Source organism: Aspergillus brunneoviolaceus (assembly GCF_003184695.1).
Source record: "Aspergillus brunneoviolaceus CBS 621.78 unplaced genomic scaffold BO95scaffold_116, whole genome shotgun sequence".
NCBI lineage: Eukaryota > Fungi > Ascomycota > Eurotiomycetes > Eurotiales > Aspergillaceae > Aspergillus > Aspergillus brunneoviolaceus.
Genome location: NW_020290846.1, coordinates 37,358 through 50,004, shown reverse-complemented (window position 1 = coordinate 50,004; position 12,647 = coordinate 37,358). Strand labels below are relative to the sequence as shown.

Here is a 12,647-nt window from a genome sequence, read left to right as displayed (position 1 = left end):
CCCACCGCGAGTGTTGTGTCGCCTGTGTCGTCTGCTGTTGTGTCGCCAGTGGTGTCATCTGCTGCGGTATCTACTCCTGCAATGTCGCCCATTGTGGTATCCACTCCCTCGGTATCATCTGCTGTAGTATCGTCTGTCTCGACCCCCGTGGTGTCATCTATAGCAGTTTCAACACAATCTGTGTCTCCAGCCGTGTCGTCGCCTGCCGTGTCTTCCGCTGTAACGCCTGTGGTATCGTCGCCGGCTGCATCGTCGGTGACTCCTGCGGCGTCATCTGCTGCATTATCGAGCTCGTCCAGACCCCTGATCCAACCGTCGTCTGCAACTCGCTCCAACACCCGAGTATCTGTCCCGTCCGGACCAGCATCATCTCAGCTGATCCCATCCTCCCGCGCAACAGTCTCCCAGCCACACTCCAGCGTCATTCTTTCTTCCATCCGGCCTGTTTCCAGCCCAATCCGTTCCTCAAATGCAGTATCCACGCACCCGTCGCTTGCCACTCAAACCAGCGTCAGCGAGCCTGTCTCCCTGAGCCCCACTTCACAGCCCAACTCAATCTCCCAAGGCCCCAGACCATCGTCTGACGCAGGCGAGGTGACCACCTCGACCATCCTCAGTACACGTACCACAACGGTGACTGCCTGTCCGGAGACCGTGACCAACTGCCCAGCTCGTCAGCGCACCACCTACCTTACCACGGAGACAGTGGTGGTCGGAACTACGATCTGTCCCGTCACTGCCAGCGCTGAGCCCACTGCGCCGGCCAACGTGCAGGGCTCGGGCCCGCAGTCCACCACCTCGACTGTTTTCACCACCCGCACTGCCACCGTCACCGCGTGTCCGACGTCGGTCACCAACTGCCCGGCCTCGCAGCATACGACCTATGTGACTACGGAGACGTTGGTGGCGTACACGACCATCTGTCCGGTCACGGCTACGGAGACCCAGGTGCCGGTTGCTACTGCTGGACACGGCGGCGATGGCAGCAAGAATGGCTCCGGTAGTCAGAGCAGCTCAGACAGTCATGGCAGCTCCGGTGCCCAAAACACCTCCAGCTACGCCGACGCCAGCTCCAACAACCAAGTACCCGTCTACTCCACGGTGGAGCGCACCCTGACCTACACAGTGACCGCGTGCCCCTCGACGGTCAAGAACTGCCCTGCCTCTGCGCGCACCACCTACATCACGACCCAAGTCGAAGCCATGGTCACCACGATCGTCTCGGTGGCCGGTGGACGACCCACTGCTGCAGCTGGCGTCGACGCTTACGCCGCTCTCTCGGCCGCTGGTACTACGACGGCGCCGGCATCGGGAGTGCAGCCTGTTACCACGGCTGGGGTCGACGTTCTTGGTCATGCTTCGGGCGTTCAGAGCGGTGCGACGGGGTCCAGCGGGCAGGACGAGGGCCAGTCGGCTTCTGGAGGTGATGGCATCGGAGAAGGTCGCAGTGGACGCCCCTCTTCTGCTTCGGGATCTGGGTCTGGATCGGCTGAGACTGCTGGCCAGGCTAGCAGCAGCAGCAAGGACGCCTCTTCCGAGAGCACGCACCCGAACTTCCAGGGCTCAGTCCCTGACTCCGCAGCAGGCTCTACATCCGGCGCCAGCCAGACGACATACCCAGCCAGCGGCAGCAACAGCAGCAACAGCGCCGAAACCACCGAACCCAACACCCACACCAACCAAAGCTCGTCCGAGCATGCAATTCCCAACTCCGCGTCCACAGCATCCAGCCCCAACCAACCGGCAAACGAAGGTTCCCCAACCGACGTCAAAGCCATCGCCGCATACATCCCCGCCGGACCGAAAACCACCCTCGTGACCGTGTTCTACACCGCCGGCGGCGGCGAGACAACCACCGCCACGATCACGACCGTCATCCGACCCGATGCCACTGCTTTCCCGGGCCAGCCGGGACCCAAAACCCCGAGCTCCTCTCACGCCGCTGCAGGTGCAGAGTCTACCTGGTCGTTTGGCTCCCAGACCAACAGCAGCTGGCCCGTCGCAGCCAGCTCCAGCAGCGCTAGCCAGTCCCCTTCTTCGTCTGTCCACGGTTCCACCACCGCGGGAGCACCAGGCGCCTTGTTCACGGGCGCTGCTTCGGCGGTCGGTGCTTCGGGGAGCATTGGCATGCTGGTAGCTGGGCTGGCGGCTTTGTTCCTGTTTTGATCCAGAGGCGTGCAGTGTATTTAGCGCTTGCTGTAGGGTCGTATCTGACTGGTGGTGAGCTTAGTACTAGAAATGTAACTTCTATTATTGAGACGAGTCTGTTGCCCCTTGTGTCGTGTGCCTCATCCCGCACTGCTCCATCTTTGTCGATGTGATTATACTAGGACTGGGGGTAGATGATAATCGAACCCAAAGGGCTTGGTGGACCAGATTCCCCGGTAAGAAGCTAGGGTTTGGACGCGATGTAGTGTGATCTCTGCTGGGCCAGCCAGGTAGGATCTTTCGAACCACCCGCAAGAACCGAAATAGATCTTCCGCCCTGCCAGGGTTGACGATCCTGGATCAAGACTACAACTCCAACTCTCCAAGGGATGGACTCTGGTCAGAATAGACGAGGAAATAGGGGACTTACTAACTGCTCATATTTTCCCAAATAAAAAAAGCACCCTCCCCACCTAACCACAAATAAACGTGAAGCAATTAAACCCGATGCACACCTACTCGCCAGCCGCTGTTTGGCTCAGATAACCAAATCCCAAACCCCAACCCATCAATAGCATCATTGGTCTAGTGGTAGAATTCATCGTTGCCATCGATGAGGCCCGTGTTCGATTCACGGATGATGCAGCCCACACTTTCCGATGTGGTGTAATGGAAAGGCAGGGCGCCCGCCTTTCGATCACATCACATCAGAACCTTTCGTACTAGTCCCGTTCCAGGTTAGCTCCGAGTCTAGCATTGTGTTTCTGACGCACTCGATACCACGTCTCTCACACAGCAGCTCGGGGTTCGATTCCCCGCATCGGAGTTCTTTTTTATTATCAACATTACTGGTTGTAATGTTGATGACCGCAGTTGATGCATGCCTCTGTGGTGTGAGTTTTTCAGGGGATTGTGTTAGGTTCAAGCCGCTGTCCAATCAAATGCGAGCATAGATCTAGTCCCTTGCAGCCTGGGCAATCTGGCAGCCCTGGCGGCGAAGGCTTCACTATCGCCGATAGGGGTAATTGAGGGATCGACAACAGCCCCAGCTTGTATCAGCGAATGACCAACATCATTGACTACAAGGGTCCACACCGCTTCTTGACTAGCCCATTCCAATTTAGTCTACCAAAGATAAGTTAACTTAACTAAATGCAATGCCAATGGAGCTTAGTCACACCTGCATATCGCACGACCATAAAGCCCACACACAGCCTTCTCCGTAGTCCATTGAGCTCACGCTCCAGCTTCAGTCTCACCCTCCTCCTCACTGTAGTCTTTATCCCCCCCCCTCCTTTCTTCCCCGGTCTGACAATCAGGGACAATGTCCACCCTCCCTCCAAACTGGCCCGACCCCACCCCCCTCATACAATGGCTCCTCATCCAGCCCCTCGCCGGCCTCGTCGTGGCCTTCACCGCGCCGCGCGCCCCCGCGCGCCCGGCCACCGCCCTCCTCCTCCTCGCGCTGGCCTACTCGATGCAGCGCAGCGCGCAGCTCCACTACGGCGGCACGCGGTTCGGCGCGCCGCTGATCTCGATGGGGTGGGTGAACGTGCTGAACGCGGTGGACCTGCTCGTGCTGAGCCGGGTGTCGTTCGAGGCGCAGAAGCTGTGGGAATTCGCCAAGTACGCGCGGTCGGTGGACGGGTCGGTGGCGAAGCAGCAGCAGCAGCAGCAGCAGCAGCAGCAGCAGCAGCAGCAGCAGCAGCAGCAGCAGCAGCAGCAGCAGCAACCACCCAACCCCCTACGCACACAAAACGACTCAACCTCCCAAGAATGGGTCTCCCGACTGCGCTGGGCCTTCAGCATCGCCTTCAACTACCGGCGCATCGGCACGCCCTGGGAGATCCGGCATCTGCCGCGGTTTGACGCCGCGGTGCCGGGGTATGTGCCGTCCCGGGCACGGTTCTTGGTCGGCGCCGTGGGGAAGGTTGTCGTTGCGGCGGTGGTGATCCAGGGGTGTACGATGGAGACCGCGGATGTGAATCTGGGTCAGGCGGTGGCGCTGCTGCCTGAGGCGAGGGAGGCGCTGTTGCCGTTCGCGTTCGCGTTTGCTGATGCTGATACTCAGGCGGGCTGGGACTGGGATGGGGTGTGGCGGAGGATGCTAGTGCGGGCGCTGTTCTGTCTCTCGTTTGGGATCGTGGGTCGCGCCACGATCGTCGCTTCGTATAATGTGTGCGCCATCGTGGCGGTCGGGTTGGGGCTGTATGAGCCGGTGATGTGGCCGCCTGTTGCTGGGTCGTTGTGGGAGGGTTGGTCGGTTAGGCGGTTTTGGGGGTATGTTTTTCTTTTTCTCCCTCTTCCCCCCCGGGGGGCCTTTTCTTGTGACTGTCCCTTCCCGGGTGTTGCGACATGGCAGAGCATGGCAGGGCAGGGCATAGCTAATCTGGCAACAGGATAACGTGGCATCAGACCTTCCGCCAACTGCTGACCTCCAACGCGGACTTTCTGCTCTCTCTGCTGCGGATATCGCCGAGCGGACGACTGGGGTGGACCCTCCGGGCTCTGCTTGCGTTCACGGTGTCAGGGGTCATTCATCTCTTCATGGATGTGGGGTTCGGGGTGCCGATGGTCAAGAGCGGCGCCTTGTGGTTCTTCTGTCTGCAGATCGTCGGGGTCGTCATTGAGAGCATTGTGCGAGATCTCACCCGGCCACTGCGGGCGAGACTGAACCCCGGTGTCAAGAGGATGATCGGGTATGTCTGGGTGGCGCTGTTCATGCTGTGGACGGTCCCAATCTGGATCAACCCCATCTTGATCCAGTTGTACAGTGATGGAGTCCGGATGATGTCGCCCTTTTTGTGCTTCGGAAGTTGGACGATCTAGAACCTAGATTTAGAGCATAGAGATACACCCTAGACAAGAGGCAGTGCCGATGTTGGACAATCTACAATCCCCCATCCCAGTCCACCCAATTAAACGTGTTCAGAAGCTCCAGATGCGGATACTCCGCGCCGATAAAGTCGTGCATGCCGAAATTGTCCATGGCCGTCGCGGGACTGCACAGTGAAGCCGGCATGGCGAGGATGCGGTCGAGCGAGCGTTGCAGGATGCTCTTGATCTGGGTCTTGGCGGAGATATCCGAGCCACAGGGTTTGAGCCAATCCAAAAACGCCACGAATAGGCTTAAGTTCTGGATGGTTGCCGAGCGAGGCAGGTCTAAGTTGTACGCCTGGGGGTTGGACGCTTGGCGGAGCAGCTCGAGACAGAGGATTCCACTACACGGCGCGCCGTACGACATCGCCTACGCTGCTGATCAGTACGCGCACGAGGATAGGTGAGAGCCCACGGGGTGGTACTTACCAGCCATGAGAAATCGTTGTGAAGGGCCATGAATCGGTCCTTGTGTTTCCAGTAGAGCAACGTGAGAGACAGCGTCTCCTGGCTGACCCCGATGAGCGCCTGCTCGGTGACGATCTTGTGGCGGGTCAAGAGTCTTTCCAGTAGAAACTGATTCAGCAAGTACTCTAATCGCACGAGGATCCGTGTATGCAGGCAATGCCCCGGTATGTCGAGATCGTCGATATCTTCCACTTGGTGGATGAGACTTTCGGGTAGCTTGTCATAGATGGCAGAGGCCTGAGCTTTAAGATTACTATATCCAGTCAGTTGAAACCCACGGCAAGTGTGGCCGCGACTCACAAGCATGTCTCAATAGCCGAGGCGGAGATCTCGTCCAGCGAAGACTCCAAGACCTCCAATATCTCCTCGCGGTTCCTCGCGAACATGGCCCGCGCGCGCAGAATCGCAGCCTGGGTAAATTTCCTCCCGCTGTTGCGATCCCACCCGTCGGAACCCAGCTTTGCAGCGGCGTTCCTCACATTACCAGACAGAATATCGTGGTCGCTGATGTCCAACGGTAGCTGGGTAGTGGAATATCTGCGACTCAGGAGCGGCGGCCGACCCGTCAAAGTGGATGCGACTTTGTCGAACGCGAAGATCGCCGAATAGAGTCGCCTTTTCAGCTCATGCTGAAATGAGACCTCGTTCCACTCCGAAGATGGCTCGCGATGAAGCCCGATGGAGGTGGTCACGGCGATGGTATCGCCGTGTTGTCGCCAGCAAGAGAGACCTACCACCGTCAGCAAACCATCACTTCCCACCCCGGAAAAAAAAATGAAAAGATGAAAACCACCTACTCTTGTCTCCACTCACATTGCTCTCCATGATATTATGCTTGTACAGCAGATGCAAGAACAGGACATTGACCCCTCCCAGCTCGCTGCACACCTCAATGCACATGGACGCGCATTTCTTGAAGTGGAGCATCATCTCCTTGGCGCCCTTCATCGCCCGGCCCGCGCAGTAGGACGCAATTGCCGGACTGTCCGGTGCCAGGGACACACAGCCATACGACCAGTACGTAAACAGCACGCCGATGAGCTCCCACCGCGCCTTCAGACCGGAGAACGACTCCACCCAACGCCCCGGATCCTGCTCCGCGGGCAGCGGGACGAGCGTGCACTCTGCCAGCCGCCGTGCGAGGGTGTGCAGATCCTCGGGCGTGCGTGCCCGCAGCACCGGCCGATACGCGTCCCAGGTCAGCTTGGAGGCCTGCCAATTGGCCAAGCGGAAGCACGAGTCCATGGAGACTTCGCAGCGCACAAAAAGCAGGTTGCACGTGTCTTCGTCGGGGACGTTCTGCAAGATCTGCACGCCGAGTTGGAGCAGGCGCGGCGTGATGATCGGGTTCGTGGCGGGCTGGATCGGCGACGACGACGGTAGGTTGGGGACGGTGTAACCACTACCACCACCACCGCCAGCGGCAGCGGGGCTAGCGAGTGCGTGGTCGACCTCGAAGCGTTCGCGGTGCTCCACAAACACCGAGGTGAAGCTCGCCGGCCCCAGATACTCGGCGGAGCTCTCGAGGATCGGCGTGGTGGACTGCGCGCCGGGGCAGGTCTTTGCGCTCGGCATCGCGCTGCTATCGCTCGGAATGCTCGGAATGCCTATGCCGGAGTCTGGTGACGGCTCTGAGTCGCTACTAGTAGGCTTTGCTTTTGTCAGCGGATTGGCGAGGTAGACGCACTTCATCGACAGGCGTTCGCACCGGCGACAGCCGGGTAGTTCGTGGTCGCAGGCGAGCTTGCGGCGGCGACAGGGCTCGCATGCGGGCTGGCGGCCATTTTTGCGTCGCAAAGGTGGCATTAGATATGATATTGGTGACACAGTACCAAGAGGAACACGGTTTGATAGACAGAGTGAGGTTGTGGACAAGACGAGGATTTGGCTGATGCTGGGGTTCGGCATCGGCGTCGGCATCGGCATAACGGAGTTCCGAGCCACCATCTCGACTGTAAATCAGTGACAGTTTGTGCCACACTCACATATATTGGACAATATCCTGATGGTGAAGGGGCAGTATAGTACTTATTTGCACTTAGTATTCACTCCGCATAGTGCTCCATGGTGATTCCCCATGGAGACGTCGTTTTAGCTACTTCCTCATGTCCTCGACAGCGCTATCAACCAGGGACAGAAGATATCGAAAGTCTGAAGATATCGAGCGTCTCAGGTCAGACGACATCATTGAACCATATGTCGGCTTATCATTCTCACATCAACTATATCCAAAGCCAGCAGACATGCAGTGTACGCTATGCGACAGGTAGAATCTATCCAGTCCTCACCCAACTTGATCCTTGCTTCACATTGTCACAGTAAACGCCCCGTCCCCAAAACTTCGTCAGCATCCCTCCTCCCCTCACATTTCCCAACTGCAGCGTCAATAAACAAACAGCCCCCCTGAAATTTTCCTTCACAAGAGAACCCACCCTCGTCCCTAGACACCCTAACCAACCCCACACACCCACTCCCCTCACGCCCAGCCAAACCACCTCACCAAATAAGCCGCAAAGAACCCGCAATTCATGCAGCCGCCCACAAAACAGAACCCCAACTTGAACCAGCGAGCGCAGCTAGCGGGCACCGCCAGATCCACCGAAACCAGCATGACGACCAGCGCCACAGCGGACCCTGCAACGCCAACGACAAAGTATACGGGGGGCATGTGCGTCCAAGCACCGGCGCAGGCAAGCAGAGCGACCTGGCCCACCCCCAAGGCGGCGCAGAGGGGCTTGGTGGAGTGGCGGAAGCGGACGGCCATGGACTTGACGCCGGCGCGGAGGTCATCCTGCAGGTCCTGGTGGGCGTAGACGGTGTCGTAGATCATGGTCCAGAGGATCTCGGCGAGGGCGAGGGCGAGGGTGGCGGCGGTGGTGGGGCGGTCACGGAAGGGGTCTCCTTCGCGTCGAGCGTCGTCACCAGCACCGACCAGCGAGTAGGCGGACAGGACGATGGCCAGGGCCAGCGGGACGCCAAGGATGGCCTGCGGGTAGTGGGTGAAGCGCTTGCAGAAAGGGTAGAGGGCGTAGAGGGAGCCCATGGCGGCGGCGGCGTAGGCGGCGTAGGCGGACGGGGTCTGTGTCGAGGAAGAGGAAGACGAAAAGGAAAGCAGAGGCTGGAACAGCCGCCCCAGGAGCGCCAGCTGCAGCGCCAGGAAGACGTGCGCCTGCTGCGTCGACACTGCCCCGCGCGCGATCGGCCGCCCCCGGCACCGGTCCACCTGCCGGTCGTACTCTTGGTCGATGTTGTCGTTCCACGTGCAGGCCGCCCCGCGGATCAGGATGTTGGCTCCCAGCCAGAAGATGCCCTGTGTGAGGAGCCGGCGCAGCGGTACCGTCTCGGGCCCCGCCAGGCTGGCGGCGTACACCAGCCCCAGGATCGAGGGCATGTAGAAGCCGATGAACCCCGCCGGCCGGTCGAGGCGCATCAATTGGAGGTAGGGGATCCAGCTGGCTGGGTTGGTGAGGCTGAGCGGCTGGTCCTGGGCTCGGGGGGCAGGAGGTCCCTTGGGTATGGGGGTGGGTGGCGTGCTGCCGTTGCTTGCCTTGGTTGAAACTGGCATTGCTCTGCTCTTTGGTGTGTGGGCAAAGAGGAGATGAGGGGAAGGGAAGAGAGAAGGGATGAAAAGGATGGAATGAGATTTGCCTGAGTTGAGTCAGTCAATTGGCCCGTTCTTCAGGGCTTCCTCTGGGACGGAACCCCAGTTATATACCTTGAGCACGGCATTCGTATTCAGATGTCCATGGAGAGGCCAGTAAGCTAGTCGACCGTCAACCCGAGCAGCAGAAAACAGGTCTCGAGCAATTGAGCCTCCTCACCAGAAGCCATGGACACATGTACAACGTCTCGGCTCAGCATAGTACTGTATAGTCATTGTATAGTCTTCTCTAATCAGACAAGATGCGGGTGAGGGTGTATTGAGGCTACTTTGGGGGCTAAAATCCAGAAACCAATGCCCTGGTCACATATGCAGCCTTGAAAGGCACGATGGCAGGACCGACACGAGGGAGATAGAGTGATAGAGTGATAGAAAAAGCGCAGAACCCAATCAACGACACGCAGGGTTGGTTCATTGGAGAGCCGATGCTGACTATGACGAGAGGTCGTAACGTGCTTCTGCACGCCAGTCCGCTTACTGCCACTGCCATCGTAATTTCCACCTGTCAATGCCCGGATAGCGGTAAGAACAGCAGTACGAACAGTCAGTTACTACTAAGTTCGATGCTAGCCCTAACAAGGCAAGTCTGCAGTGATCCGGAACCGCCCGGAAAATGGCGGCACGTTTCGAATGGGCGAGGGGAAAGCGCTTCGAAGCGCTACAGTACATATGTCAGATTTTAGATCGTTTCTGGATGGCAACGTTAGTCTCCACGTGTGGCCGGATCAATATAACGCCTCATCTCGGATAATAATCGCCAAGAGGCATGGCTGGCGCTTACCTAGCCTGTCGGTTCCTCCGAGGTGAGGCTATGTTTACATAACTATAGTCTGACTGCGTCAGGCTACGGCGTGGGGGCGATACACTAACTACAAAACTACCTAAGAATTGAGCAGGCACACAGAGGACCTCACCTGATTATGGATGACTCCAAATCGATATGAGGGTTGCTGGGGGATTCGAAGGATTGATCCCCCAGTAACGACTAAAGGCAAGGGGTTTGCAGCGCGTCGTGCAATAGTCCCTTCAATGGGAAAGGAAAAAAAAAACGTCGCCCGGTGAAGGTATAAATGCGCCCTGACGACACCCCACGCGGTCAATTGTGGTCAATTGTGGTCAATTGTGCTTCATTCAGTTCGTCTTCTTTTCTTCCCTTGATCAAAGATGTTGTTCAGTTGGAAATCGTTGGGACTCGTCGCCGGGACTGCGACGGTGACGGCGGCTGCAGCAGTTGCCTCCTCTCAGACTTCGACTTCCTCTTCAGTCGCGCGATATCCTTATGGCCTTCTTCCAACCCGCAATCTTCCCGTGTGGCGCAAAGACAAGGTATGCACTCATTGTTTCCGCCCCTTCATCGGCGGAAATATCCACGCTCGGATTCAGACCGTCTAACGGCATGAACAGACTTGTCTCACCACCGCGCCCTGGTCGGACGCATCTCCCTCGGGTGATCCGCCTAACACGGGCGTCACGCGGTACTACAACTTCACCATCGCGCGGGGGACCGTTGCGCCGGACGGAGTCTCCAAAGATGCCATCCTGATCAACGGGCAGTTCCCCGGGCCGATGATCGAAGCCAACTGGGGGGACATGATCGAGGTGACGGTGCGCAACGAGATCTACGACGACGAAGAAGGCACGACCCTGCATTGGCATGGATTGACGCAGAAGAAGACGCCGTGGGAGGACGGAGTGCCGGGGGTCACGCAGTGTCCCATCATCCCCGGGGGCAGCTTCACCTACCGCTTCCAAGCCGATCAGTATGGCACGAGCTGGTACCACTCCCACTTCAGCGCCCAGTACACCGACGGGGCCTACGGGCCGATGATCATTCACGGCCCCGTGCAGCCCGGGGCCGAGTACGACCTGGACGTGGGCCCGGTGATGATCGCGGACTACACCTACCTCGACTACTACTCGGTGCTCGAGGAGATCCTCTCCATCCCGCCCAGTTTCCCCAACGTGGACAACAACCTGATCAACGGCCACGGGGCCAACGGCACGGGGACGGGCTACGCGCGGTTCAACTTCACCTCGGGCAAGAAGCACCGGCTGCGGCTGTTGAACACGGGGGCCAACGCAAACCAGAAGTTCAGCATCGACGGGCACACGATGACGGTGATCGCCAACGACTTCGTGCCGGTGCAGCCGTACACGACCGAGGTGGTGACGCTGGGCGTGGGCCAGCGCACCGACGTGATCGTCGAAGCCACGGGCCAGCCGACGGACGCGTACTGGATGCGTGCCACGCTGGACATGTACTGCCTGAACAACACCGCGACGTACGAGACCGCGCAGGCGGCGATCTACTACGAGCAGGCCAACCCCCAAGCCTTGCCGACCAGCGAGTCGACGGCGACGTGGGTAAGCAACAACTGCCGCAACGACCCGCTGAACACGACGGTGCCGTACTACGCGCAGACGCCGCCGGCGACGCCGGCCCTGACGGAGACGCTCGAGGTGACGATGGGGGTCAACGCCTCAGGGAACTACCTCTTCTTCGTGAACAACTCGACCTTCCGGGCCAACTACAACACGCCGCTGCTGCTGCTGGGCCGCACCGGCAACTTCTCCTACCCGGAGAGCCCGGATCTGAACATCTACAACCTCGGGGCCAACAGCTCCATCCGCCTGGTCATCTACAACGTCTTCGCCATGCAGCATCCCATGCACCTGCACGGCCACAACTTCTGGGTGCTGGCCGAGGGCCGCGGCACGTGGGACGGCACCATCACCAACCCGGCCAACCCCCAGAGCCGCGACACGCAGGTCCTCCAGCCGGGCAACCCCGAGGACCCTGCCTACCTGGTCCTGGAGTGGCAGCTCAACAACCCGGGCACCTGGCCGCTGCACTGCCACATGTCCTTCCACGTGAGTGCGGGCTTGCTGATCAACGTGGTGGAGCAGCCAGATGCGATCCGGAACCTGCAGATTCCCAAGACCATGGCCCAGACGTGTCGCGACTGGGCTTACTTCAGCGGGCATGAGTTTGTGGATGAAATCGACTCGGGGGTGTGAATGGGAACCCTCAAGGGAAGATGAAGACAAGAGGAGAAGAGGGGGTGGTATTGGGGGCCAAAAAGAGTACCTTAGGAGATAGTGTACTGTACAATAAACTATATTACAAGTATATATGCATGCATGGCTCCATCCACGTATAACGTGTACTGTACGTACTGTATTGAGTGTTCAGGCTATACGGCTGTCCTTACTACTGCTTATGCAGTGCATGGGGGCTGCATTGGTGGGGCGGCACCAAGGGCTGATTGATGGTTGACAAATCAACCTGGCGACTCTGAGCTTGGGTCAATTGCTGGGCTCTACCAGAATTGTATGGACATCGAATCCTTCTGGGGAATTGTTAAATCTACTGTAGTGAGTGAGTGTATTGAGCAGTGGTGAAACGAAACATTGAGCATAATCACGGTTGAAGTGGCGGGGGCTGGAATCCGGAGATAACCCTAGCTGGGTAGTCAGTCATATAAGTCAGTAA

General features: G+C 58.6%; 4 protein-coding genes and 1 non-coding gene across 5 annotated transcripts; 3 read left to right on the top strand and 2 right to left on the bottom strand.

Annotated features, from left to right (window-relative positions):
- Nucleotides 1-2,722: 2,722 nt before the first annotated feature.
- On the top strand, nt 2,723-2,793 carry BO95DRAFT_t309. Its single transcript has one exon. It is a non-coding gene; the product is annotated as a tRNA-Gly (tRNA).
- Nucleotides 2,794-3,395: 602 nt separating this feature from the next.
- On the top strand, nt 3,396-5,069 carry BO95DRAFT_477586 (wax synthase family protein). The gene is made up of 2 exons (XM_025589997.1): nt 3,396-4,428; nt 4,548-5,069. The coding sequence occupies exons 1-2, from the start codon at nt 3,473-3,475 to the stop codon at nt 4,975-4,977; spliced, it is 1,386 nt and encodes a 461-aa protein (XP_025436462.1). The 5' UTR covers nt 3,396-3,472; the 3' UTR covers nt 4,978-5,069.
- On the bottom strand, nt 4,796-7,332 carry BO95DRAFT_488819 (uncharacterized protein). Its single transcript, XM_025590526.1, has 4 exons — nt 6,291-7,332; nt 5,794-6,223; nt 5,455-5,746; nt 4,796-5,395 (listed from the first exon to the last, which is right to left on the bottom strand). Exons 1-4 carry the CDS (start codon nt 7,297-7,299, stop codon nt 5,039-5,041), a joined length of 2,088 nt encoding a protein of 695 aa, XP_025436461.1. The 5' UTR covers nt 7,300-7,332; the 3' UTR covers nt 4,796-5,038.
- A 637-nt stretch (nt 7,333-7,969) lies between these two features.
- On the bottom strand, nt 7,970-9,116 carry BO95DRAFT_488812 (4-hydroxybenzoate octaprenyltransferase; the record flags this gene model as incomplete). Its single annotated transcript, XM_025590525.1, has 1 exon — nt 7,970-9,116. Exon 1 carries the CDS (start codon nt 9,056-9,058, stop codon nt 7,970-7,972), a length of 1,089 nt encoding a protein of 362 aa, XP_025436460.1. The 5' UTR covers nt 9,059-9,116.
- A 1,093-nt stretch (nt 9,117-10,209) lies between these two features.
- On the top strand, nt 10,210-12,172 carry BO95DRAFT_488810 (uncharacterized protein; the record flags this gene model as incomplete). Its single annotated transcript, XM_025590524.1, has 2 exons — nt 10,210-10,480; nt 10,559-12,172. Exons 1-2 carry the CDS (start codon nt 10,319-10,321, stop codon nt 12,170-12,172), a joined length of 1,776 nt encoding a protein of 591 aa, XP_025436459.1. The 5' UTR covers nt 10,210-10,318.
- Nucleotides 12,173-12,647: the final 475 nt, after the last annotated feature.